Source organism: Coptis chinensis, chromosome 7 (assembly GCF_015680905.1).
Source record: "Coptis chinensis isolate HL-2020 chromosome 7, ASM1568090v1, whole genome shotgun sequence".
NCBI lineage: Eukaryota > Viridiplantae > Streptophyta > Magnoliopsida > Ranunculales > Ranunculaceae > Coptis > Coptis chinensis.
In genome coordinates this window covers 5,359,983-5,387,967 of record NC_141462.1, presented here as the reverse complement: position 1 = coordinate 5,387,967, position 27,985 = coordinate 5,359,983, and the positions used below count along the sequence as shown (strand labels likewise).

Below are 27,985 nucleotides of genomic sequence, written 5' to 3'. Positions count from 1 at the left end.
CAATACTCACCAATGAATCAATAGTTAGTGTGTCAATGAGTACCATTTAGTCTAATGACTCAAAGTGTCAGAATTTCCATATATAGCGAAGTTACATTAAATTAGACTGAAATATTTGATACGCAAATGATCGTAGTAGCAATGGTGACGGATCAAATCCATTTTTCAGTTTAGAAGGCCTTGCCAACTATGATTCTGTTTCTGTAGAACAAACTTCACAAACAAATCCATAAGAATCAGGTCGACTCCATTCTATTTTATCGACATGTCGATTACAATACGGCTTGTTACAGAGGTTGCATTTCCGAAGCTGAAGCCAACATTCCAGACATACTAGATCCAAGCAAACAGTTTCCCCTATTTCATCATCTAAGTCGACACATCCCCCACACCCTTCACACCTTGGAATGCAGAGTAAGCATCCTTTACATGCAGCCAAAGGCCTCTTATTCTTACTCCTGCAGCTTTCCCTTGGGCATTCAAACACTAGTCTCACATCTTTGCACTTCGGGCATACCTCAATATCAATTGGATCTAGATCATTTTGTACTTGAAAATGACCATAGCCAAGATACAATTTGGACTTTTGTCGGTTTTGTTCCTCTGGGTTTAATTTCAGACATGAGTATATTATTTGTAGGTGCTCCTTGGTTATGTTGTATATATTCTCCAACCTTAAAAACAATTTGTTGTTGTGTTTTGCTAGTATCTTCACTGCTCTTACAACTCCATCAGGTGTCAATTGGCTGCATGATGGTATATAGAGCTGCAATTGACACATATATTAGTTCGTTTCCTTATATAGATAGAAATCATCTGTAGTGCATGTTAGGCATATAGGTTTATTTTGTCATAATTTGCATAACAACTCCAAATCCTCTGTACTGCAATTTGTTTCTATGTCAATTGTTAAAGTTAATACGAAATATCGATAAGCTCACGAACCATGTTTGTCACATCATTCCAATCCAATCCCCAAAGGCCCAGACAGACCAATGAATTAACTTCGAAAATACACCTAAACAGGAAAATGACAAAAGAAAAACTTGAACAGAGGATTTTATAGTAGTAAAATGCATACCTTGTTTATATGAGGATTGTTCTGAATGACCCTAAGAAGCCCATCATCAGTAATTCTTACACAACTTGGCAAAACCAAACTTCTCAACCTCCCTTGCGCCTTGGATGTAAATTTTAGCAAATTATCGTCATTGATTCTCAAGTTCAGAGGTGGTTCAACGACGATATCTAGCCATAGTAGTATATCACTGTCAATGGCATCCCTCAGTGATTTGCAAACTTGATTCATTCTAAGAAGTTCAAACAAATTGAGGTAAGACAGGATAAGGACTAAAGCTTCATGGGGTTGTGCAGGTTCGACCAATTCTTCTCCAATCTTCAGACTAGACATCATATCATGAATGGATTGGGGGCTGGAACTAGACATGGATTCATAGCTTTTCTTTCTCTCACTTTGTGATATATCCATGACTGTAGAACTAAAAGGATAAGAGGTATGAATGACTTTGCTTGGCTGAGAAGGATAATGGATAGTTCAGAGCTAATTACCCACCCATGAGATATTTACATTTAGAGCATCTCTTGGGGGGAATTCCCCGTCTCAACAAAAGAAATGTTCGGACGTCACTTGAAGTGTCGTCCTTATCTATTTCTAAAATCATAATTTGAAAATTTAAAACTCGGACGACACTTGAAGGGACATGTTGGGACATGTTGACCGAGTTTAAAATTGAATTTCACTGCGTCAAAATGGGAAATATAGGACACGGGCTACACTTGAAGAAGGACGGTTAGTAATAGTTGTATTACTATTGACGGCCCAAGAAGTGAAAAGGACGGCCCATCACAGTCTTAATAATCATAGACGGTTTCAATCAGTCGATCATTTCTGCTCCAAAATTTTCATCCCCAAAACACTTGTTTCCCTCTCTCCCCGCCTCTATTTCATTTTAGGGGGAACTTAAAATTTCACTCCTCTTATCTTAATTCTTTTGTTCAACAAAAGAAATTAATCATTTTACTTTGGTGTTGGATAAAACTTTTAGCTGGGGTATTGATCTTTCTCTTTTTATTAAAACTTTTCAAATTTAATTATTTATGATTATTTTGGCTTTCCTCTTCATCTTCCTCAACTGAATCGTTTGTTTTTTTTAATTTGGACAAAGACAGAGATGTGGAGTTACAACATTTGAAGCTTGTAACTAGTTGCTTGTGACTCTCCACATAGTTAAAAGTATCAAGCTATTTGGTAATTTTATTTGTGTTAGTTATTTCACTCTATACGGTAGGAAATGTTGAAGTTTCTATCTTTAAATGTTGAAGTTTGTTTTTTTTTTGGAGTTACAACAGGTCAAGGTGCTTGCAAATCATCCGACAAATTTCTTAAACCATTTTCACTCAACTACGGAAGGTAAAATCATATAATGGGTTTCCTAATTTTTGTTTTTACTTTTTATTGTCAAGTGAAATATTCATGGGTCATATGTTTTTGTCCATGTCTGTGTTTGTGCTCGATCTAAGATTATTGTAGCTGGTTTAGAGAATTAAATAGTATATGTTTCCTAATGTGTTGCTGAATTTTCTCATTTTACTCAATTATTTTGTGTGGGTATATATCTTGTGACCTTATTATTAACATTTTCAATTTATTATTATGGTTATTTAATTAATATTGATTTGTTTTGGGGAAAGGGGGGAGGGGACTGGCTTGTTGAATTTTGTGATAATCTCTACAGAGACAGAGTGACAGACTGTAGAAGTACAGAGTATAGGCAGACTATATATGAAGTTCCCAAGTACACGCAGAATTTAACTTTATTTACAAGCCTAAACGGTTTGAATATCTAATTACCATGACACCATCTTTTGTTAGGTTCCATTTCGCTTTCCAACCAAAAATGGCTCTTTAATGCCTACATGTGTTCACTTTCAATATTCAGTTGTTTCTCTATTTCTGAATCAAGCTATGGAGGTTGAAATACTACATCATTTTATGTGGCCTTGGAAGGTGCACATTTAAGGATGTAAATATGAAAGTCTTATGAGGTATCATTGAATGCGTAGTTAAAACTTAGGATTCGATCTCGTTTATTCTCTTTGTGTGATTGGCAAAAAAGGATCTGACCACCCCTAACTTGTTTGACTCGTCTCATGGTTCAGTGAACACGTGAGGCGACTACATTTGCGAACTGAACACACAATTAAATTTGTATGGCGTGGTATAGATTATAGACAAACTATAGAAGTACAAAGTATAGATTGACTATATATAAAGTTCCGAAGTTCCAACCCTTTGCATAATTTTACTCCATACTAATCATAGTTTATGCTAATTTGTTAATCGGGTATGGTACTTGGTACTTAAATGTGTATGTGTCATTCTTGCTTTAGAAAACTGATTTTGAGCTAACGGAACTTAATTGTAAAACTTATTTTTATCTGGTGTATGTCTTTTATATTTATTCTAATCAAAGTATTGTACTTGAATGTGTGAATTCTTCTGTTTATGTGCTGTCCTAGCTTCGTTTTAGATGTTTGTGTGCTTCACCTTGTTCACTGACCTGTGACACAAGAACGAGGTAAACCACATAGTACTACTCATTAATTATCTTATGAATGCTTCTTATTGATTGCTAAAGTGTTTGTTTTAGTTACCAAGGTCCACAAAAACTAGTAGAATCAATGACGATGGACAACCTATTGGAGAGAATAAAGCAAAGTATGTTACAGCTATAGGGAAGGTGGTTAGAACGCACATACTAATAACATGCTACGATTGGCCTACTGCATCTTGGTATGTACAAGTCTGATCCATATCATCTTTTTAATTCATATTATTTTTTTAACTTGAAAAATTATTGATTTGAGATACCCCTGTTTGAGAAGTTTTTTTTTGAGATACCCCCCCCACCCCGCGTTTTGAAAAACGAGTGAGATACCCCCTAACTAATGTCTCCCGTCAGTGAATTAGTTTCTACTGACCAAAACATCCCTGTGTCCATTTGAGGAGTTTGCCAACGTGGATTAATTGTCCATGTAATCATTTAAGCAGCACCATTGATCTATTTTGAACTGAATGTGAAATGGTTTTTTCAACTAAATGTGAAGTATTGCTTTGTTCAGGCTTTCTCTTTAACGGACATGTTTGAAGACAGCTTATATATAGTGTCTTGAACAACCTGTTCCTGGGCAGCTTATATACGACAAGTATAAGCTGTGCACGACACTATATAACAGAGAAAGTTTATATACGACAATATATAAGCTTATATACGACAATGTATAAGCTGTGCATGACACTATATAACAGAGAAAGTTTATATACAACAATGTATAAGTTGTGCGCGACAATGTATAAGCTGTGCGCGACAATGTATAAGCTGTGTACGACACTGTATAAGTCCTTCCACAACTGAAGCACACACTTGCAAAAAGAATCATATGTTTTTAACATATCAACACACCATCCTTGAATTAGAAATTATTCATAGTGATAGAAAAGTAATTAAATTCGGTTGTTCGCACATGTGGCAACTTGGGCAGCTAGTATGGAGTGACACTTGATAAAGCAAATCAAGCTCTATATTTGACCCCTGTCAGTACCCTCCACTCTCAACCACTCGTGGCAGACCACGTGTCCAGACTACAAGTAGGTCGTGCATACGACCTAAGGTCAGGTTGTCCAAATGACCTAAGGTCAGGTCGTCCAAACAACCTAAGAAACGTAACCGCTGCAAGCTGGTCAACAACATCATTAATGACAGATCATTACTTCATAACGGAAGGAGTAAAAGCAATCATTAAGACAGCATAAAAGGGGGATCTACGCGTATAAAAGGAGGTGTCTTCTCCATTCTAAAGGGGGCTCACATTCTCTCCATCTCCAACTCAATCACTCCACATGAACTACGTCTGACTTGATTGTAAGGCAACTCAGAGCACCGACCTGAGTTCAGTCAAACATCTTATACAAACCTTATTCTCCGAGATTGTAAGGTCATGCCTAAATTGTACCTCCACATTGGCGCCGTCTACCAGTTTGTTTTCTTAAGAAAAAGCATTCACACCATTTTCTCAAGCCTACAAAACTTGGTAAAACCACCAGGGAAGAATAGTCAGCATTCTTCCATTCAACTATCAATGGCAGCAAGCGAAAAGTCAGCGTTGTAAGAGATAAGTCTACATTCAACTATCCTTCATTTATACTAATCTTTAATCTTAGATCAATTCGGATAATCTGTGCACACTTTTATGTTACAAGATATATTTCATATTTACAGATCACTTGCAGTCGATCCAGTACCAACCCGAGGGATGCAACTACCACCATGTCACACGTTCCTTTACGGCGAATTGATGACAATACAGATCCAGGAATCCAACTTACAGGTTGCTCCTTACCAGGTCAACTAAGGTGCTGATTCAACCACTCTCAAACAGAAATTTTAGAGCATGTTAATATCAATGAGGAGAAGCGCACACCAGCACAACTCATCACAGAGCTATATCAAAACCTCAGCCATATCTCATGCAAAGACCTTTTCCAGGTCGTCCATCAACCTTCCATCATCTCAGGTCATCCTTAGCCAGGTCATCCATCAGATCAGCGCATTATCAAGTCAGGTCATCCTCAACTCAGGTCATCCTCCTCCAAGTTATCCATCAGATTAGCACATCATCAAGTCAGGTCATCCTCAGCTCAGGTCATCCTCAGCCAGGTCGTCCTCCTCTAGGTCGTCCTCAGCCAGGTCATCCTTAGCCAGGTCATCCATCAGATCAGCACATCATCAAGTCAAGTCATCATCAACTCAGGTCATCCTTAGCCAGGTCATCCTCCTTTAGGTCGTCCTCATCCAAGTCGTCCATCAGATCAGCGCATCATCAGCTCAGGTCGGACAAAAATAGAAAAAAGTGAATTTAAAGGAGAAAACAGTGGATTTTGACCTCGAAATTAGCCACCATGGAACGCCTCAGTGGTGACAGCGTGGGCGCCGCCGAGATCTTTCCGAATTGGGCTCACACGCGTGATTCTGACAACTGTAGCCAAAGTTATGGCCAAAATACCAAAACACATACTAGCTAAATATCAGCTCATCCTCAGAACAGCTCACCCTCAACCCAGGTCATCCTCAAGATAGGTTGTCCTCAAAACAGCTCATCCTCAGCTTAGCTCATCCTCATAACAGCTCATCCTCAGCTCAGGTCGTCCTCAAGACAGGCCGTCCTCAAGTCAGCTCATCCTCAACTTAGGTCGTCCTCAAGACATGTCGTCCTCAAGTCATCTCATCCTCAAAATAGCTCATCCTCAGATCAGCTCATCATCAAGTCAGCTCATCCTCATATCAGCTCATCCTCTGATCAAGTCGTCCTCAGCTCAGGTCTTCCTTAGGGTAGGTCGTTCTTAAATCAAGTCATCCTCAAGTCAGGGCAGAGCAAGTCTACAACCTGGAAGAAGCAACCAATATTCCAACTATCAGTTCAACTCGAACACAATCACTTTCAGTTCAGTTTGTACATAGCTTGTCATCAGTTCACTGGAGCTTGAACGAACATCAATATTCCAGGTTGTCCTAGACTGACCACACCGCAAAGCTCGCGTCGATGATGTCAATCAATATAAAAAAGCTCACTCACCATGGAGTTATACCACACACAAAAAGTTTCCAGTATATCCATCATCAATTGAAATAACAAATCAAGGAAAAGCAATACTTTGTCATTAAAAATTGAGAAGTATCCAAGTGTTCCCGAATCAGATATAACAATTCAAAGCACATAGTTCCCTCCTCGACAGTTCACATATACTACAAACCAGTGAGTCACTCGAATTGCAAATTGGAAGCTCACTCCCTTGCAGTTTATTGCAAGCCAATCAAGCTGGGGGGATAGCCATAGCCATCTCCGAACTAGGACAAGTTATTTCACTGGGGCTAAATAACATTAACACCCACAAAGGGCTGCTTCTACTACGAACTGGGGGTTAGTGATAAACACGCTAGTTAAAGGTTAACGATCAATCATAGTAATGCCCCCAAAAGGCTTACTAACCAGCCAGCTCAAATGGCATCTACGACAACAATAGCGCCCCCAAAAGGCTAGCTATTAACCATAGTGGCGCCCTCAAAAGGCTAACTATCAACAAAAACGCCCCCAAAAGGCGTACAATCAACTTAACACCAACGCCAGGGTTAAGCTTGATTCAACCATAGTGACGCCCCCAAAAGGCTAGCTATCAATCATAGTGACGCCCCCAAAAGGCTAGCTATCAACCATAATGACGCCCTCAAAAGGCTAACTATCAACAAAAATGCCCCCAAAAGGTATACAATCAACTTAACACCAATGCCAGGGTTAAACTTGATTCAACCATAGTGACGCCCCCAAAAGGCTAGCTATCAATCATAGTGACGCCCTCCAAAAGGCTAGTTATCAATCATAGTGACGCCCCCAAAAGGCTAGCTATCAACTATAGTGACACCCTCAAAATGCTAACTATCAACAAAAACGCCCCCAAAAGGCGTACAATCAACTTAACACCAATGCCAGAGTTAAGTTTGATTCAACTGTAATTACCACTCAAAGGCTAATTATCAGTCAAAATCAATCTACGATCTACGCACTACGAGCTACGACATACGATTTACGATCTACGCACTACGAGCTACAATCTGTGCACTACCACATCAACTCCCAACAAAGCTCTAAGCAACAAACAACATCCAGCCTACAAACACAGAAGATTCAATTCGCATCAATCTCCATTTTTAACCAAGTAAGACATGCGGTCTCCTTTATTATCTTTCTTTACAACACTATTCTACAAACAGTGATATAAAGAAAGGGGGCTATGTCAGTACCCTCCACTCTCAACCACTCGTGGCAGACCATGTGTCCAGACTACAAGTAGATTGTACATACGACCTAAGGTTAGGTCGTCCAAACCTTAGGTCGTCCAAACGACCTAGGAAACGTAACCGCTGCAAGCTGGTCAACAACATCATTAATGACAGATCATTACTTCATAACGGAAGGAGTAAAAGCAATCATCAAGACAACACAAAATAAAGGGGGATCTACGCCTATAAAAGGAGGCGTCTTCTCCATTCTAAAGGGGGCTCACATTCTCTCCATCTCCAACTCAATCACTCAAAATGAACTATGTCTGACTTGATTCTAGTTCATCAGAGAACTGGATACGTAGGCAACTCAGAGCACCGACCTGAGTTCAGTCAAACATCTTATACAGACCCTATTCTCCGAGATTGTAAGGTCATGCCTAAACTGTACCTCCACAACCCCCAAAATAGAGTATGGTGAGTTGTCAACTTGATATAGAGTATAGATGGTTGGTGTAGAAAATTTGAGCTGCCCACTCTACACGTAGGACAATAGAGTAGCATTGAAGATGCTTTATATTAGGGTTGTTTGACACTCCCTCCTTTTTGTGTGTAGATGAGATGGTATATGGATGATGTAGATAGATGATGGTCGTTGAACAAAATAGAAGCGTATCAAAACCTAATTATCCCTCAATAAGTAAAGGATGAGTAGGGTATCGTTCCACTTTTAAGTGTATGTTTATATGAAGGACATGACTGGAAAGGAGGTTTGAGGGATTAAAAACTATGATTATAGATATTATAGATTCTAATGCTAAACTAAACTAAACTAAACTATTGAGAATTTATAAGAGAGGGAATTCAAGATATTAGAATCCACCAATACTTTTAATCTAGGACCTTCTGCTTCATGGTTCTTCTCACAAGTAGACTACAATTCGGCAATCGAGCGAGTGTCGATGCCCTCTTGGACGAAACATCGTTAACGAATAACTCTACTTAAGGTTGTTCCTATGTTCATGTTACTAGTATCTTCTTTCCTTTTATATGAGCTTGAGCAGCTATTCAATGAATCACCATCTAAGGCAAACACAAGGAATACTTCCCTTACTCTAAAACACTACACAACTAGAAGAAAAGTAGAGAATAATAGTATAATATTCAATTACAATAAATAAAACCCTATTCTAGCATTATATTCAATTGCAATAAATAAAAGCATGTCACTAGCAAATATTCAATTGCAATAAATAAAACCCTAAACTAGCATGATATTCGATTTCAATAAATAAAAACCTTAATCTATACTTCCATCCCCTGGTCTGGGCAATGGAATTAATAACTAAAAACATAAAGAACTAACTTGATTGAAGAACACCATAAACCATAAGAATCAACAAACCCTAAGCACCGGCTTCATCTTCTCCCTTGAAGGAGAAGATTAGCCTTCCATAAAGAAGGAAGAACACGAAGAACGAGAAGAAGAAAAGTCGAAGAACATAAGACTAGAAAGACTAATTTATTAAGACTCAGCTAGTTAAAACCGATCTTTTATTATTAATCTCTCTCTGCCTCAAGTCTGGAGACAAGAGTATAAGTGAATTGGCCTATTACATGAGGCACTTAGGTCCTCTATTTATAGGGGTTACAATGAGCTCTAGAAGCATTCCAAACCGTCATTTGTTTCCTAATACAAATAGACTTCTTCCAGAGTCCAACTTCATCTCCAAAACTGAGAAGGAATTGGCTACAGTGTCGATTCATGCGTCTGGACGCACTATTCATGCATCCCAGACTTGATCAATGCGTCTGGATGCTTGATCCATGCATCCCATACTTGATCAATGCGTCTGGACGCTCGATCTATGCGTCCCAGACGCGTAAGCCTATTTTGTCTCTTCTGCTCTATCATTTTATCCTCTTTTGCGGGCTTTGGTCCAAGCAACGAATCCTTTGGCCTTGGACTTCCAAATAGGCTTTAAAATAGGTCCAAGTCGCATTTTAATAGTTTCAATTCCTTGGCCTTTTCCATGATTGTCCACAGGCTTCCCATGTGATCCTTAATGCTCTGTATTGCTCTGTTTTACCCATTTTTCTCTAATATTCTACAAAACTCCATTTTTCACCTGTAGATCTTAAAACATAATTTACAAACACTATTAGTCCACTAAGATGGCTAAACAAGAGGCATAATCGAGGGTTAAATTGTACTTTTTGAGCACTTATCACTGTTCATAAAAACCGAAAAACCGAACCGCACCGAACTGGCCACTTTTTTTAGTTTTCAAATGTCTTGGTTCGGTTCTCAGTTCATAAAAGCAAAACCGAATCTAATCGGTTCGACTCACGATTTGACCCTTCGGTTAACCGAGATAAACCAAACCGGACCGTTTATAAATATTTAAATATACTAAATTTGCTGGGCTCAGAAGCAATTATTACCAAACGTCCAACACTTCTGTGATGAGACATAGGGGCTCCGACCACATGTAAGCACAAGGTAGCAAACAAGCCAACTTATAAAGACTTTGGTCTAATGATTCTTCATTTTCCTTGATATGGGACTAAATTCTTGACTTTGCAATGAAAGATGAGTAACCCATTTTCCTTCATGTAACCAATTCTTCCAGCAAGTCATCAGTTCTAAGTTTCTAACTCCTATATCCATAAACTTTACTACTTATCACCAAATTCAAAAGAACCCCATTATTTAGCAAAACAAATTTAACACAATCGTTGCAATCAATCCAAAAAAAACCCATAAGCTTTACTAGTTATCATAACAATTTTGAGAGATACATATACATATGCACAATGAAACAACTAATAAGGATCCTTAACATGGATTTCTTTCTCCACATAGATCCCTACCTCTTGATTTTGATCAAATTAATTGAGAAGTAGTGTTTCCTTGATGTAGAAACAACTTAAAATGTTTCAATTGCAAACATAAAAATCATACATATTCACTTTTTTCAAAGTGATATCATAGAAAGTCTATTTTTATTCAATATGTTTAGTCCCATATCATCTATGAGCAAGCCAAGTTTCTTACAACAAAGTTATAAATAGTTTGGGCCAATAGATTCCCTAGTAGTAATCATGCGCCTGGGCGGCAGGGCCTGATTCAAAGTTGTTGGAATGGACCTCTATTAAATGAGCCCGTGGTGAAGTGAATTTTTTTGTTAGTTGAGCTTTAAGTCAATAGATTCGGTTTTAAACCGAACCGAACCGATTTTACAGTTCGGTTACAATTTGGTTTTCTTCTGCTGCGGTTTGGTTACGGTTTGGGAAGTTAGGAACCGACCCTTATGATTTGGTCCATATATTTGGACTAAACCGACCCGAACCGAACCGTGGACAACCCTACTTTATATATTGGGTATAATTTACGAGTAGATATGATACTATAACTGTTATACTTATATGTTATGCCACTTCTTACAACATACATCTGTAGACTACTCAAACCTTCTGTTCGAAAACATAGAGCCGAACAATACCATTTCTGCATATGACAACTTAAGTTACATATCTCTAACTACCATACTGCAGTATACAATATATTTTTATGTTAGAATCCCCCATGTAATATGTAAAACTATTTGAGATACCCCCCTGTAAAACTCTATAACGGTTAAATCATCACATCCGTTGGTTAGATCAATGGTGCTGCTTAAATGATTACGTGGACAATTAATCAACGTTGGCAAACTCCTCAAATGGACACAGGGGTGTTTTGGTCAGTAGAAACTAATTCACTGGCGGGAGACGTTAGTTGGGGGGGTATCTCTCTCTCGATTTAACAGGGGTATCTCAAATTGACCCAAAATTATTAAATTCATAATATCATTTATCAACTAGTACCATTCTCATTTCTAATTGCTTTCTTTTTTAGGAGGAATTTGATCTTCCACCTTGTCAAAAAGGCACCACTTTGCATAAGATTAACATAGCTTGGAAACAAAGAAAATCCGGTCTTCGTTGCAAGTGGTATGACAAGTTTCCTACAGATCTTGAATGAAAGAGAAATGTACCACCACTTGTTAAAAAGGAAGATTGGGAACAATTTGTTGACATGTACGGAAGTAGAACAGGCTAAGAGAGAAAATGGAAAGTTTCTAAGATGAAGATGAAAAACAAGCATACAACTGGTAGAAAGGGCTCGGCTTGTGTGATTAAGGAGTTGGTAATTTATATCTCAGCTGATATAGTCTTATTTTAGTTTAAAGTTTCATTTTGTGTTTAAAAGTCGGATTCCTTTCTATAGAAAAGAACAATCCTACAGGTACAGTTACTCGGACGGAAGGATTTTTGGGCACCCACAGAACAAAAGATGGTGGTTTCCTTCCTGATTCTCTAGAAACTATGGTAAGAACTATTTTCCTTGTTATATGTCTTGTTTATTGTTAAACTAATAAATAATCAGGATATGTACTTGAATATAGATTCTTTCATAGGAGGAAATCAAGCGAATTACTAGCGTCAACCTAGATCTGGTGTAAAAAGATTTAGATAATGATCCAGTTGCTTTGGTGTGTATTGATTACCATTATCTCGTTGTATTTTCCTTCGTAAGAAATATTTTATGAAGTGCAACTTTTTAATGCTTGATTTAGGTTTGTGGTCGTGATAGGAGGAGGCGTACTCGAGGCCTAGGCATTGGAGTGTCAAAAACTTCGTACCATGCATCGAAGCCTTACAAAGAGATCGCTCAAAGAAATAAAAGAGCTCGTGAGACAATTGATGCAAACTATGTGACCGTCATAGGACGACTTGATGAAGAGTCTAGTGCTCGAAAGAAACTTGAAGAAGAAGTAGCAACAATGCGACAATAATCTTCTACTAGGGGCAGTTCATCTTAGGTAAATTATATATTATTTGTACTACTGCTAGCTTAATTTTGTCATAATTGCCTAACAAAAGTGGACATTGGATATAGCTATCTTATAAAATAGCTTGTATTGTATGTGTATAGTCTTGGATATAGATATTATGTGATATGAGGTTGCTATGATTGGGAATGAATACAAAGGCATGTGACTACTTTAGTAGGTCATTTGAAACAAGACATAGTTCTCTGGTATGTGTAGATGGGTTGGGCAACAGATATGGAGTTAATTTCTAACCAAATGTTTAGCTTGTTCTTAGCTTGTGACTATGCCCAGACCTTGAGTGTAGATTCCTTTAAGATAATTCATCTTTGAAAATTAATCCGAGTCCAGCACTGTCTAGTTTTCCGAAAGGAAAACCATCGTAGTATACCTTGATTGTGCCATTGTCAGTGGGATCCAAGTGACCTGGATGTTTGATGGTAGTGGCTGGTTTGGGTCTGCATTCAATACCAAGCTGATGAAGAATGACAAGATCATGAACTGAATTGTTCTTGGTACCTTGACTTTGATCTGCATATAGCCAAGAACTAAATATGTTCAATCTCTGTCACCTTCATTATCTAACAATAACTTACATAAGCAATTTTATTGCATAACTAGTCATAAATTTGATATTAAAAAACTGGAACCAGTCAGACTAGCAACTTATTTAGTAAATAGGTTAGAAGGTAGATTTATAGAACTACTAATTAAGGTTGGTAAAAACTAAGGCATTGGAAGAAAATTAAATATTTTTTTTCTCTTGTGTATACTCCTCTTGCTCTTGTGTATACGTGCATCTCCGCTACTGCACCTAGCTAGCTGCACTCTATTTTTTCTTTTTCTTTAGACTTTAGGGCTTTATTTGTGGGCTGAAAAATAGAAAAAGAGGGAAGTAGGGTTTATTTTGTGGGCTTTATTTGTTTGGTACTCAAGTGATCTGGCACTTGTCAATCCTTCTTTATGGGTGTATTTGAAATATGTAGGGTTAGATGGGTTTGTTGAGGTTGTTCTGGTAACGTGGAGATGTAGGTATCTTAGTTGCATTGTATAAGTCGTGTATTAGGGTTTCTGGGATGTTTGTATATTTCATAGTTTTCTTCTTATTTGAGGATTAATAGGTTACTTGACTTAACTGGCATTGGTCGAGATGGTTAAGTAGCCGGTTCTACGAATCAGTATATCTTTTAGTAGTTGAATTTACGACTGAAGTATGAGGTTTTATATTTGGTTTGGATGTATTTTTATTAAATTTTCAGGTTATGACGATTTTATATTTATGAAATGTTGAAAATACAGAGGGGACTTTGCCGAATTTTTTCTAGGAAAGTCATGTATATTAGGTATGTAGTTGCTTGAGATTTGGGGCGTTATAGAGGTGGTGTCATGACTCATGACATGATTATGTTGTTCTATATGACATGTTGTAAGATTGTTATCTGTCTTAGTTGTTCTTTCTTTCTTTCTTTCTTTATGTTTTTGATTATGTGGGGATGTGACCACGTGTCGTTTGGATTAAGTTAGGAATTAATAATAATATATCTTGAATGCTTTTACGCATAAAATACTTTGCGGCGTGTGTATCACTGTATTGAATATTGATTGTATATTTGTCCTTAGAGAGTTATTGTGTTATCTTAATGTATACAGCAGCCAATGCGACGCTACTCTACCGTTAAGAAAAGTCACATGTAGACTTTCCTCCATTCGCTAGTTGTCTAGTGAGAAGTTTTGTAACAAAAAGGGTGGTAGCACTTGGACAAGTCTGTACCGATATGACATCATCTGCAGCTTCCTATAACATCCGCATTGATGAGATACTTGACTACGATAGTCCGCTTTATGATGGAGATGGAACGCTAGGAGATGTCGAGCCTGGTGATATCATCAGTTGGTCAAGGTTGTATGTACTTATTTCTTGATTAAGCCCCTTGAAGCTCCTGGCATAGAAGTGAATTTATTTGGTGCTTTTTTGTTACTTTTGAGACGTCAAATACATAGGATAACTATGGTCTTGTAAAGGAAGGAAGTATAGATGTGGTGTTATGGAACTTATGTACGTAAGGCTATCACTTTAGAGATTAAACAGCTACTAGCTAGATCTCTATTTTTTTCTATCAAGCTTTTGTAAATTTCAACTTATGTATATATATATATATATAGAAGTTTTTGGGAAAATGAATATGTTGTGAAGTTGTTTTATATGTGATTTTCTGTTGCAGGTACACCTATCAAGTTTGTTCAGAATTTTTTTAAAAAACAAAATTTTAATTAAAATAAAATTTATAGAAAAGGACAGCCACTAGCAGTTGTTTCCCAAGTTTTAAATATCTTTTCCTGTAAATAAAAAATATAGTCACCAACGGCCACTAACCGTCGAAGATATATCCAAAACCACAGTCCTCAGCAGTTGAATAGATTAATATTAACTATGGTCAATAGCCGTGGTTATGTTTAAATAATACTACGGTTAGTAGTCGTTGTATTTCGAAACGACTTTGATTTTACGGACGGCCTGTGTTATGACCAATGGCCGTTGTTTTAGGAACAATACAACGGCCAATAGCCGTCCCTATATTGTTATTTTGACGTAGTGATTTTTTTACACTTTTCCATTGGGAACAATAGAGAGGATATTTATGGGCTATACAATAATTTGCAATTTAAATTGTAAAATCCTAATGACATCTAGATAGAGCCTATGCGGAGGTGTAATTTTACACCCCCCATTGGAGATGCCCTTACATTAGTTTGCCAAGAGATTGACATGGCTTCAATAATACACCATGGTTCAAAAGACTGCATACATCTGAACTCTATATTGCCTTTTACTCTAGATAACTGCGGGTCCATAAAGTTGGGGGCATTAAGTAAAGTCCCACATCGCCCAAATAAAAAACCATTAATATTGAGTAGTTGAGAATGCTCCCAGGAAGCCACGTCAGCCCCCTTTTTACTCTAAAGTGGACACCTCAGATTTAAGAAAAATTCGGCAGGAAAAAAAAGGAATTGTACGCCCCTTTTTACCCATTTAAATTGTTCGTAATCCAAACAAAAGATAAAAAAAAAAAAAAAATCCTTCACGAAAAAAAGAAATGAGCTAAAAAGCTCTGGGCACAGATATCTTCTCCTCATCAGTTCATACAAAACAAAACTCTCCACAAAAGCTCTAAACAAACTGTTTTATAGTTTGATATTACATATGAATTTCCCTTCGTCTACCCGACCCCTCTCTCATGGAAACCCTCATCTCCTACCTCTAAAGCCAAAACCCTTTCTTCTCCTTTCACCCTATATATATATATGAAAAATCAAACAAAATGGTTTTGAACGATCGATTGAAAAAAAATAATAAAAAATCTCGATTTCTCTCCAAAAATTGAAGAGCTCTCACTGATTTTTGAGATATTGGAGATATTATAGTTGCTTTTTACCTTTATAAATTTTTTTGGGAGACTTTGTCACTTGATTGATATGGTTGTTGTTTGTAAATTAAGGGTTTGCTTACAACAGGGCTAACAAGAAATATACATGATTTTGAAAATGAGGTTATTGAGATCAGTGATCGACTGAAGGTGAGTGAGTAACTTAGCATGAAATTCATGAGTGAGACATTCTTTGCAAGGAGAATGTATCCTTCTAGGGTCTTTGTTACTTGACTTCTTGCTTAGGAGTTCAAAGGAACTTGAGGGATTATTCTGTTGTATTTGTAAATAGGTATGATCACCTGTTTCTATCTATTTTAGTTTCAGAATTACTTGCACGCTACTTTTTTTACTCAAACTTTAACCCCTATTTTTAACTATATGGTGATTTTAGTGTAATGCCTCAAAGTCTCATATATTTTCACTTTGTACTGGCGATAGATACAGTGAATGAGGAATCAAATTTCAGGGCTGATGTTTTGATATAGGTGTCAATGTTCCTCATGCATTAACAATAGGTTATGGGTCTGAACATGATTTGCTTACTGTTATAAGTATGTTGGTCAGTATGAGGAACAAGTCTTTCAACTTTTAATAGTTCTGAGACATAGTTGCATAACTCTTGGTGTTGGCCTGATGGGATAGATTCATAACGGAAATGTATTTATAGAATTAGAAATGTTTTGCTGGTATGACACTTAGTCTTAGCACCACTCTTCTTTTCTGCACCCACTGCACATTTTGGATCTAATATATATTTTTGTTTCAATATCAGCATGAGTTTCTCACTTTAGTATGTCTAGAAATACTTTTCTAGTCAAACTCTTGATATAATAATTCTCAAATGTTGGTCTGATTTACTTGCTTATTTCATAAGCTACTAGAAAAGCATAATCTAGAGTATGGTTGAAACTATGTATTAAGTATTAGCAATCATTCAAAGTAGCTAGTTTCTCCATATTGGTCTACTACCAAGTATTACATATGGAATTGCTGAATTTTATCAAAAAAAATTATAATTCTTGGTTCTTCATTTGAATTGAGTTGGAAATATGCAAAGTTACATACTTATATTAGATGTACATGAAATGAGAACTTGGAAAATTTGGTAACTCAAAGATTTTATCCCCTTTGCATATACCATGGGTTGATCTTATGTATTGCTATAATAATAAAAATGGGAAATTATAAAAACACGATCAGCGATCCTGCACGTGACTCTCATGATATTATTACATTGTTAGTTTGATTAAACTTAATTGGTGAACTAAGACCATTTTGATTGGTAGCTGGCATGCAGTTTATATAATATGCTCAGTATATTAAGTTTGTGCTGCAAGATTTCATTGATTACTTGGTATGCTATTTAGAAGTAATATGGAAGTGATGGAGAGAGATGCGTATGTACCCTAATAAATAAAGCCTCAAAATTCCTAAAGTAGTTTGTAGTTTGTAACAGAGTGACAAGAAATATGTAGCAAGCCTGAGCGTGTTGATTTGGAAATGGGATTTGTGTGGAACTATGGACGGTTAGTTAGTTTAATTTCAAATGGTTATATTGAATAATAGATTTAGGTGTTTTTTCTGTCAACGTGTTGATAAAGGTTGAAGGTTGAGCATTAGTTAACTATCATCTTTGTTTTTTGGACGAGTTTCATGAGGAGGCCAACTCATTTCTTACATGTTAAATAGGTATTATAGTCTATGGAGGTTGGTCAATTGACTTGAGGGAAGATGCATTCTCTTTTGCTTACATTTTTTGAATGCAAGTGACATTTACTTTCTTTCACATTGATTAATCTGAACCATTTAGTACTCACATACTATTTTTTTGAAATGCATGGCACAATCATGCATGGCGTGTTGGAGCTGAATATAACATAATGACTCTATTGAACGAGATGGTAAGGTTTAAACTTTCATTAGTTAGCTTATTTGTTGTATGGTTGGTGACCGCTCAATTCAACTAGCCTCTTTCAACTTCCCAGTCCTCGAAGAGTTTCATACACGTGAGTTGGGATGGAAGACGTTTAATATCGAGTAGTTGAGAATGCTCCCAAGAGGTCAGTCATTGCCCATTTATTCTCAAATCATGATACATACGTCAGCTTTTTGGGGCAAAAATAATCATTCGTAAAAAAAAAATGAAATCCACGCCCTTTTTCAATTATTCGTCAAAAAGAAAAAATACTAGCATCTTCTCTCACAAAAATAGATCTCAGCTTTTCCTTGAATGTATCTCTACAATCTCGAGATGATTTTAGCTGTGGTTCCCCATGTTCATAGAGAGACATGGGATTTTCTTAGAGTGCTTTAGACAAACAAGGTATGTGAAAACTGGGACAGGGATCGGGTCGGGTTTGGGTCAGATATGGCTATATCCGAATCCGAATCCGAATAGTTTTAATATTCGAACCTGAACCCAAACCCGATTACATCCGAAATTTAATATCCGAACCCGACTAACCCAATCGGATAACACTAAAAATTCAAAAAAAGCCCAAAAAATATATCCGAACCCGAATCCGACAAACCTGACCCCGACCCGAATAAATAAACGGATATAAAAATTGACCCGAACCCGAACTATTCGGGTTCGGGTCGGGTCGGATTCGGGTCAAACCCGACCCGATTCCCTGCCCTAGTGAAAACCCTAACTAAATTCTAACAGTTTTCTATTTATATTACTAATTTACATTTGAAAACACGATGCACAACTCTTTTTCTCTCATTGATTTGAAAATTTATTCTATTAAATTCGATTTTTTTTGCTTTCACAGTGAGCAAGTGTAGAAGGAGAAAATGGGTTGGAAACAGCTCAAGTCATCAAGTTTATTTCAATCTACCAGAGATTCATTGTCGTCCTCCACTTCAGCTTCATAGCGAAAAATAGTCGAACAACAAATTGGCTTTTGTAACAACCCTTGAGAGAATGCAATATCTAGCTCATCGCTCTTATTTCTATTTGGATTTCTAGCAAAGTAAGTATGATTAATGTAACTCGCCTCCCTCCTCTTACACTCTCTCACTAATTTAAGTTTATTTTCTTCCCTAGATTCACAATGCTTGCCCTCTGTCCATAATGAGTTTGAAGTCCTTGGGAGACAAGGTCATCAAGGAGCAACATTTTACAATGCGAGACTTTATCGAAGCGGTAAATTTGTGCTTCGAGTTCTATGACCATTTCTCTTCACCAACGTTTACGCTTTGGCACTTCAGTTTTAAATCTCATACTGAGGAACAGGTATTCTATGCATAAACTTAGACTGCAATAGAAGTTATTTGCTTAGGCTTAAATATATAATATTTCAAATCTATGTTAGGTATTTCCTTCAACAATATGAAATCGTCTTTTGATAGTAGGAAGAAGTGCAAGACGAGACGGTCGCTTGCTGCTGTAACATGGATTGTAACATGGAGGTTTGATGGAATTCCACAATTGTTCTTTCTCTTGGTTGCAATTGGTAAATTTCTATATATTTCTCTTTTTGTTGATGTTTTCTTATGGTAATATATATTTTATTTGGTGGACGTATGTCTTGTGTGTGTTATATGTTTTTCATTTTGAAACTTCTACATGTAGAATGCACTAAGCTCTCAGGACACAGCGATGCTATAGTCGGGTCAACTATTATAGAATTCAGCATAATTCATATATGCCGAAAATTTGAAAAAAAAAAATTATCCAAGGAACTCTTTTCAAACCAGGTATGTTCCTTTTTTATTCCTTAATTGATTTATGCGTGTTACGTGATATTAGTCTATTTTAATTTTCATGTTTCTGTATTCCATTTTTATTTTGTGTTTCTTTGGGCTTAAGTTAAAGTTTTTAGTCTGTCCTTTTCTGTTTGATGATGTCAATCCGTCCGTTGGCAAATATTATAACTGCAATGGTCAAACACCATGTTTATACTACAAAGTTATATGCCTTGGATCCTTCAAGGGGACCATAGGTATGCAAATTAGAAAACCAACATATAGGGGAAAAGCACTATGGATTTCCACTACTGTACGTATTAGCTAGGTTACTCATGAGAACTTCATAGCAAAAACATTGGATTGTAATGTATACAGACTAGGTAAAAAGTGCAGTAAGATACCGAGAACAATACATTCCGGCAGTCTTATTTGGAATCTCACTGAAAATGATGTTGCCAAGATGCAGCTTTTATTACATAAACTGTTGAAGGAATCGGATTTAGGGTAACCCAAATAAAACAACAACACACCCTTGGTCAAAACCAAAAAATGAAATTCTTCTTCATTTAGGGTTTCTCTATTATGTGGACACCAAACTAATTACAAAGCGGATTGAAGGCAAGTTATCCCTCTCATTAGTAACTTTCCTTCTAAGTTTCTCGCTCTTACTCAGTTTGGAGGCTACAACAAGTTATCTCTCTTTGCTGAATGCTTTCTTTCATCCCCAAGTAATAACAACCAAAAAAAAAAAAAAAATACAACTCAGTTTTAATTTAACTAAATGCATAAACAATTCATCGCATAAAATAACCCTTTCTTCTCCCCTCACTTACCGGATTCAACTCCAGTGAAGAACCCCACAAAATTATCTCAAAAGATTTTTTTGAACATTAATTGGATTGGATTTTGCAGAAAGAGACGAGGCTTGGTTAAAACCAAAGTTTCATTCATTTTCTCTTTTCTCACTTTGATTCACATGAAACTAGGTCGAATCTCTCTTCCATCGTATTCTTCTCAATGGCGCAAGAAATTAAAGGTACACATCTCTTTTCTCATTTAATTTAAATCCTTTGGCAACTTAAAATCAAATTTTTTAGATTTCTCACTAAACTCTCTACTTTAATACCTCTCTACAAATTGAAGAAGAAAGCTATCAAAACAAAAAAAAAAAAAAAGATGATGTTTTATCGTTCCATCCACCAAGCAACCCTGGCTCCATATCTGATTTATTTACACAATTTTATCAACTATTCAAACTCCACAAAGATGAAGCAATTTGTTGAGAATATCAAGCATCAATTCAACTCACCGTCGCTTCTGCTTCAAGTTTTTTTTCAGTAATTTATTTTTTCATTTTGTGGTTTTGGAATCGATTCAATCAAAGATTTTCTTCTACTTCACACCACGAGTATGGTACTACTATATGCATCTCAATATAGTCATAGAGCTTTGAAGATATAAGAACTGTTAATGGAAAAGTTCATCCAAACTACAAATCAGCATGCCGTCTCTCCCAGTTGTCTATGGTTTTCAAAATTCTCTTTATAATCTGTAAAAGCAATGAGAGGTAAATCGATGAACTTTATCATAAATGGCAATTTGTTCGAAGAAAATATTATTGGGCATTCTGTGCCGTAAATACCCAACAGTTCCGGCATTGTTAATTTTATGGTTGTGATTCTTTGAGTACTATAGTGGCACTTACGCATTTGCATGTGTGTTTCCTTTTGATACCTTGCAGAGCATTTGTTCTCAGAATATGAGCGGATTAAGTATCCCAGATGCTCTAATATCTTGACAATCAATCCAGCTACAAAGAAAAAAGAGATGAACTAACAGATAAGGAAAAACAAGCACTTCAATCAGCATCAATAGTGCTATTGACATTCTCCTACTTCTTAATGCGAGCACTTAATCCCATATATTTTTTTCAAATATATTTTTTAATTATGTTTTGGTAAAGTAACTTGACTGATAACCAAAAGTCCTTGATAGATGTGAGCATCTCATCTTATGATCTAAATTGACTCCTTTAATGAGTCAGGTGGTAAATTAAGTGTATTCTTCACAACCTTCCTTCCTGCCTGCTCGCTTCCATTCTTTAAGAAATATTTTGCGTTCTATAGCATATACTTTGAATTTTGTAAAATATTACAGATTTAAGCCTTTGCCAGTATGAGGCAAATTAATGATTGAACCAATGAGTTCAACGTTGAATTTCATGGGGCAAAACAAAGTACGTTGTTTATGATTCCTCCTTCCTACTGCTTCCGCTTTATATTCTTTTTTTCTTTTTCTAGACTAGCCGTAAGATTATCAAAGTTGTTTATGAGAGAATCTTAGCTGAGAATATGTTAATATTGTTTCAAGTGTTAATAACTCCTTGGTTATTCACGTTTGACGACTAGCAAATGTTTATGGATTAGTCAATAAAAGGAGTGATATATATCTCTAGAATCCATTGGTAGAATACATATTGAATTTCACCTGGAAATAGACTATAGAAAAAAAAAAACCGTGAAGAAAAGTTGACACTGAAAACACCACTGTTTTTTTTTGGCAAAGTCGGGTGGGTTTGTTGTTTTTTTGGGGTTAAGAATGGCGAACAATTGAAATAGAAAATAAGGCCAGAACAAAATTGATTCGAGCCTAATGGTAGAAGGAATATAAAAAACGACAACACGATTGAATCTCACCAAACCATTGTTTCTCTACTTAGAAACTCCCCAGACAATGAGAAATCAATCAGGTTAGAATAAAAGAATAAATCTATTAAAGTATGTAGTGTAAGAGTTTCTTTTTTGAACCAATTTTTATTTGGCTTGCTTATTGTAGCATTTGGAAGGCATTTCATATAATCATAAAAGGAGATTTCAGTCCATGGGACAATACGATCAAGGCGGCCTAATAAAAAAGGTAATAGCAATTTGCTTCAAGGTTAACAAATTTAAATTTTCTTCTATCTAAATAATTGTAATCACGGTAGTTCCAATAGATACCATTACCAGGACGACACCCACCTTCACCCATTCTGTCAAATGGTTCTGCCACACTAGGGTAAAACTTTCCTCATTTTTTTTTCATTATAAAGGACATGGGTTCTTCACATATTTGAGTATTTAGTGTCCTAAAACTAGAGTATGTATGATAAAACAGAGATAGTCGACATAGAAATACAATTTCCCAAAAAAATAAAATGCACAACCTGTCAAGATTTCAGAGCTCCAAATTATTTCCCTTCATGACAAAGTAGTGGTGGCCTAAATTTTGTTATTGTTTTTGTATTTGAATAGTACTTAAAATCAATGTGTCGTTCTGAACTATGGTCTCACACCTCTTTTCTTCTTATAAAATAGGTAGGCTCCGAATTAGATTAAACTTTTTAGGGCTTTAAGCTAAGTAGATTAAACTCAACCTCTCTCTTCCTTTCTCCAATGATTTACATAGGTTAATAAGCAATGGGTATGAGATTTTGGTTTTTTAGCTTATGTATGATTTATTTGATCTATACTTTAAGTATACAACATTAAATTTGATTAGAAGTGAAAGGTATCTATTGATGGGGTTATCCTTACTCTCTTATCTTTGTTTACAAAAAAAAAATTCATCAATCGAATGGAATATATTAGTGTAGTAGAAATTTTACTAATTAAATTTATGTTTAGTTGTAATGTGCATGTATCTGTGGTTGTGATAAACTATTAGTTAATAGCAAAAGTTGGGGTTTAGGCACACTTTTTTCAATTCCCACGTTGTTGAGTTTTTAATAAGTGTATATGTGCTTCCATTTATGACATTTGTAAGCACATTAACCTTATTAGCCAACATCCAGCGAAGAAAGTCAAAGCAGCTTATAAAGAAAACTATCAAATGAGCTTATGAGCTTGATAGCGCATATCAGCATATGGGATTGCTTATTGATAACAATCCAAACAAAGCTTATAGTTGCTTTGAACTAGCTGTAAGCAATCCCAAAAAATAAGAAATTCAGTAATGGGAAGGGTATGTGAACATGTATACATTTGACGCAAAAAACAAAGCTTGCAGTGATGAGCTCTGAAATTTCAAACTAGCATCATATTTTGGGACAATCTTCTCTTAATGTCGTAACTAGATATTGAGAATTAACTTCTATATTCACGTGTAACTCGAGCTTGATATTGTATGGTTACTTAACGTGTTTAAACATGTAAACATCTTTTAATTGCTTAGGGTTTAGGATTTGATTTCCGTTGGTTGTAGATGTTCACTTGGATATAGTATGACACTTCATGGATTCCTATCAATATAGATGGGTTTCCAATATGTTTCCTGCAAAATCCAAGTCTAATTCTTACTAATTCTATGCGTCCATTCGGGTTGGAACATGCTAGGTTAGTTAAAATGGGATATTAGTTGGTAAGTTTAAATATGAGATTTTCTTAAAACATGGATTTTCCTAAAGGCTCATAACCTTTAGGACATTTGCAATTTGAATTTCTAAAAAAAATTCTTCAATTTGGTTGTTTGTATGAACTTTAACCTCGACCAAGAAGAAGACGTTGCCTTGGTTCATCATTAGAAAAGGTTCATCAATAGTAGTTTGATTAATTTTTTGTTTTAATTTGTTTCCTTCTCTTCCATAGTACATCTTCTTCTCATATTTCATTGTTCAGAAAAGATGAATACCACTGTTTTATGGAGAATCCAAGACGAAATAAAAAAAAATGGTTTCTTATGAAGTTTAATTCTCATATTCTTAAATCTAATCTAATCTAATCTAGAAAGAGCATGTGGCTATGCCAATCTCCATATTTCGCTTCTAAAATTTATCTATACTTTTTAGAGTTTACTAAATACAGTTGTTTATTATTGTATGTTTCCTAATTGTATTGAGCGGGGTGCTTTCTTAGCTCTATATGGCATTCAATGATCTTCTTTTATTGCTCTCTATGATCATATTCACTGTGTGAATATTGATCCGCCTCACTCAAAATGAAGGTCATGTAAACTATAACTGCGTTGGATTTTTATGTCGTGTCAAAACTAATAATATAAATAGTGTAAGGTACCAATATGCAACACCAAACTTTTAGATGAGTAAATTCTAAAACTAACTTCATCAGTTCATGGCATTAATGGAATAGAAATGGTAACTCCCTTGCTATTTCTAGTTGTATATTTAGTTCCATGCCTAATATTGTATTTCTCCATTTTCAGTATTGTTGGTTGGAAAATGTTTTCAAGTTATTAAGAGTGGAATCTGGGCATGCTCTTACTATGTGAATTTATGTAGTTGTACATGTCGTTTCCCAAAGTGGAAGGTGAGTTCTTCATTTTTGAGTTCTTTATGCTACAAACATTTTTCTCTAAAACCAAATAGCAAATAGAAAAGTTTATTGAAAACTCTTAAAATATTTAATTGAAATGTTTACAATCAACACTTCACAGAGTTGTTTCTGTAGTTTAGTAATCCTTATGGTTGGCATGCTTAGTAGCGAGTTGTTTCAATGTTCAATAATAACTACCAAGATATCGTCAAGGTTAACAACATTTTATCGTGGTATATCCAATTAAAAAATTAAATAAGATTTTAAGAAATGATTTAAGATATTTAATTATTTGTGATTTGCTACTGTTCTTTTAAGCAAAAGTGATGATATTGTATTGTGTAGCTACTAAGCCAAGAAAATGTGTTTTATTTGATTGCTATGTTTTTATATTCTCTTTTCTAGGCAGTTGCGTCTCTATTCTTCTCACAATTTCTTTTTTAGGAAGGGATGTGTATCCGAAATTGGCCTAATTGACTACCTGAGGAGAACTCCTTAGAATGATATAGTGTAACTTGTCATGCATGGAGATCTTCTATTTCGTCACTTGATGATAAGCGCCATTGTGCATGTTGGATATGCACTCTTCTGATTTTCATTGGTTCTACCATAACATTTTTTTTTCAAAAATAAGAAATTTGAACGAATACGAAATTAATTCTTTGAGTTTGTAAATTTGGATTTGCTGGATTTTGTATAACTTGATTTCTATTTATTTATATTATGCATAGAGGAGAGGCTGAAGTGCAGTCCATGTGCATTGCAAATATGGAGGCCTTGGTGGAAATATTGCAATAGAGTAAGTCAATTCCATCTCTTCCATATATTTATGCTATTTAGAAATAGCAAGTAATACTAATTGCTTGTTTCTAGATCTAAAATTATGCTTTGGTTTTTATATTTCTGTAGAGTATACCATTTGACATGAATATGTTTGGGAAATTCTATAGTTAGCCATTTTAGTTTAAACTTTAGAACTTTAAAACCACATTTCTATGTTATATATATATAATCCACAATGATGTGTTAGATATTTTCACCAAGTTATTTTGTACTATCAAGAGAAAGGTCCTAGGTTCTTTCACTATGCACTTTCTGTGAATAAATTTAAATAGGGCTGGATTCCTGGTTTGTGGCACTCATGTTACATACGTACTATAGGTTTATGAGAAGTATATTGATCAGCTTTGAGTGTATATAAACTCTAAGGCTAGCTTTTAGAAGAGCTGCTGAAAAAAAAAAAAAAAACTAAACTAAACAAAAGAAAAACCTCTATACCTCTCTCCCTCTCTCATCTCTCATCGCCACCATATTTAGCTCCTATGGCAGCTTCTACCCAATTGTTTAAGGAAGCTAAATATTAGAAACCCAATTCTATATTACACATTCTTGAGAAAACCCCAAAACTCATCAACAAAATCTTCTTCTTCTCAATTATAAAAAACATACGTCAACAGAGAGATTCCTCTACCTTCTTCTCAATTAGGGTTTATATTGAATAGAAAGGTTGGAAATAGAATAACTTAAAGGCCTTTGTGCATAGTTGTTTTTCGTTGGCCAAAACTAAAGAGGTCATGGGTGGTTTCATTGTTATGGCTAGCTATGGTTTTGTAAGAAGGGTGCATGGTATATGAATTTGTTTGTTTTTTTTCGATTTTGTAGAAACATCTGCTACTTTGAAAAATGTGGAATTCAATGGATCTGCTGAGAAGTCCGCAAAGAGGGAAAGGAAGTATCAGTACATACTACAGAGGTATCATACAGCGTCCATGGGGGAAATGGGCAATAGAGATCAGTCGGGTGTGGCTTGGAACTTTCAACACCGCTGAAGAAGATGCAAAAGCTTATGATGCTGAGGCATGCAGGATCCGTGGAAACAAAGCTAAGGTTAATTTCCCTCAACAGAATTCCCCCGATGCTCAAACTCGCGCTGTGAAAACAAATCCACAGAAAGCATTGCCTACTGGCAACCACACCTTGCAGATGCCAATGTTTAATCAGGATTTTAGTTTGATGAACTACACGAGTGATGACTCTCTTGGGTTTGTGGAAGAGAAACCCCCACTCCTGGGGCCAGATTTTATTGGTCATTTCGCTTCAATGAAAGATCAAAGTGGATTCCAGTCTTTTACCCCTGCTGATGGAGACACGTTGTGTTTTACTTCGAAGGGAGCAACTCTCTCAGTTGTTCCGAATTTGGATGGGAAACCAGGAACCTGAGACTCCAGAAATAACATCTGTCCTCAACTGTTATAGAAAGTAATGAGCATAATGCTAACCCAAGTAAGAAACAGAAGACCAATTCTGAGATTGCGGTGCCAGTTGATGGAAATACAGCCAAGAATTTTTCTGGATAGCTATCTGCTTTTGAGTCTCATATGAAGTTTCTTTAAATCCCATATCTTGAGTGAAGCTGGGATGGTTCAATGGATAGCCTATTCAGTAGGGATACTACTCTGAATGGTGGGAGCTCACTGGATCTTTGGAGCTTCGATGATTTCCCCCAGATGGTTGGGGGTGTCTTATGAGGAGCGATTGACTTGATTCAGGTAAATGTTTTAGCATGACATTAGTATTTGGCAACTTATATGTTGCATTCTCAAATTGGACTATGGAACCACTATTGAGTATTGTAATGTTTTAGTATGACATTAGTATCTGGCAACATAAGGGTACCCGTTAAGTGTTAAGTGTCTGGCTTTCTATTCTTCCTATTATGTTTGGTTGTTTACTTGCTGCTGTAACTGAAGTGACATTCAATGTTCAAGGTCTTTGGGGTGCTTTGATTAGTGATGTTGGTTATGTTCTTAGGAACATTT

The 27,985-nt window shown here is 36.0% G+C and overlaps 2 protein-coding genes and 1 long non-coding RNA gene across 5 annotated transcripts; 2 read left to right on the top strand and 1 right to left on the bottom strand.

The window, feature by feature from the left end:
• Nucleotides 1–45: 45 nt before the first annotated feature.
• On the bottom strand, nt 46–1,675 carry LOC147485490 (F-box protein SKIP28-like). Its single transcript, XM_086575136.1, has 2 exons — nt 1,082–1,675; nt 46–766 (listed from the first exon to the last, which is right to left on the bottom strand). Exons 1-2 carry the CDS (start codon nt 1,487–1,489, stop codon nt 188–190), a joined length of 987 nt encoding a protein of 328 aa, XP_086431262.1. The 5' UTR covers nt 1,490–1,675; the 3' UTR covers nt 46–187.
• A 207-nt stretch (nt 1,676–1,882) lies between these two features.
• LOC147485489 (uncharacterized) lies at nt 1,883–14,398 on the top strand. 3 transcript variants are annotated; one of them, XR_015202694.1, is made up of 9 exons: nt 1,883–2,071; nt 2,187–2,269; nt 2,371–2,431; nt 3,672–3,814; nt 11,758–12,048; nt 12,148–12,230; nt 12,308–12,394; nt 12,479–12,724; nt 14,384–14,398. It is a non-coding gene; the product is annotated as an uncharacterized LOC147485489 (long non-coding RNA). The 3 variants fall into 3 exon arrangements; XR_015202693.1 differs by having other exon boundaries at nt 1,884–2,071; nt 2,191–2,269; nt 11,758–12,230; XR_015202692.1 differs by having other exon boundaries at nt 1,885–2,071; nt 11,758–12,230.
• Nucleotides 14,399–18,883: 4,485 nt separating this feature from the next.
• Nucleotides 18,884–22,917, top strand: LOC147485488 (uncharacterized). The gene is made up of 5 exons (XM_086572927.1): nt 18,884–19,139; nt 19,214–19,402; nt 19,522–19,622; nt 19,742–19,866; nt 22,693–22,917. The coding sequence occupies exons 2-5, from the start codon at nt 19,335–19,337 to the stop codon at nt 22,822–22,824; spliced, it is 426 nt and encodes a 141-aa protein (XP_086429053.1). The 5' UTR covers nt 18,884–19,139; nt 19,214–19,334; the 3' UTR covers nt 22,825–22,917.
• The last annotated feature ends 5,068 nt before the right edge of the window (nt 22,918–27,985 follow it).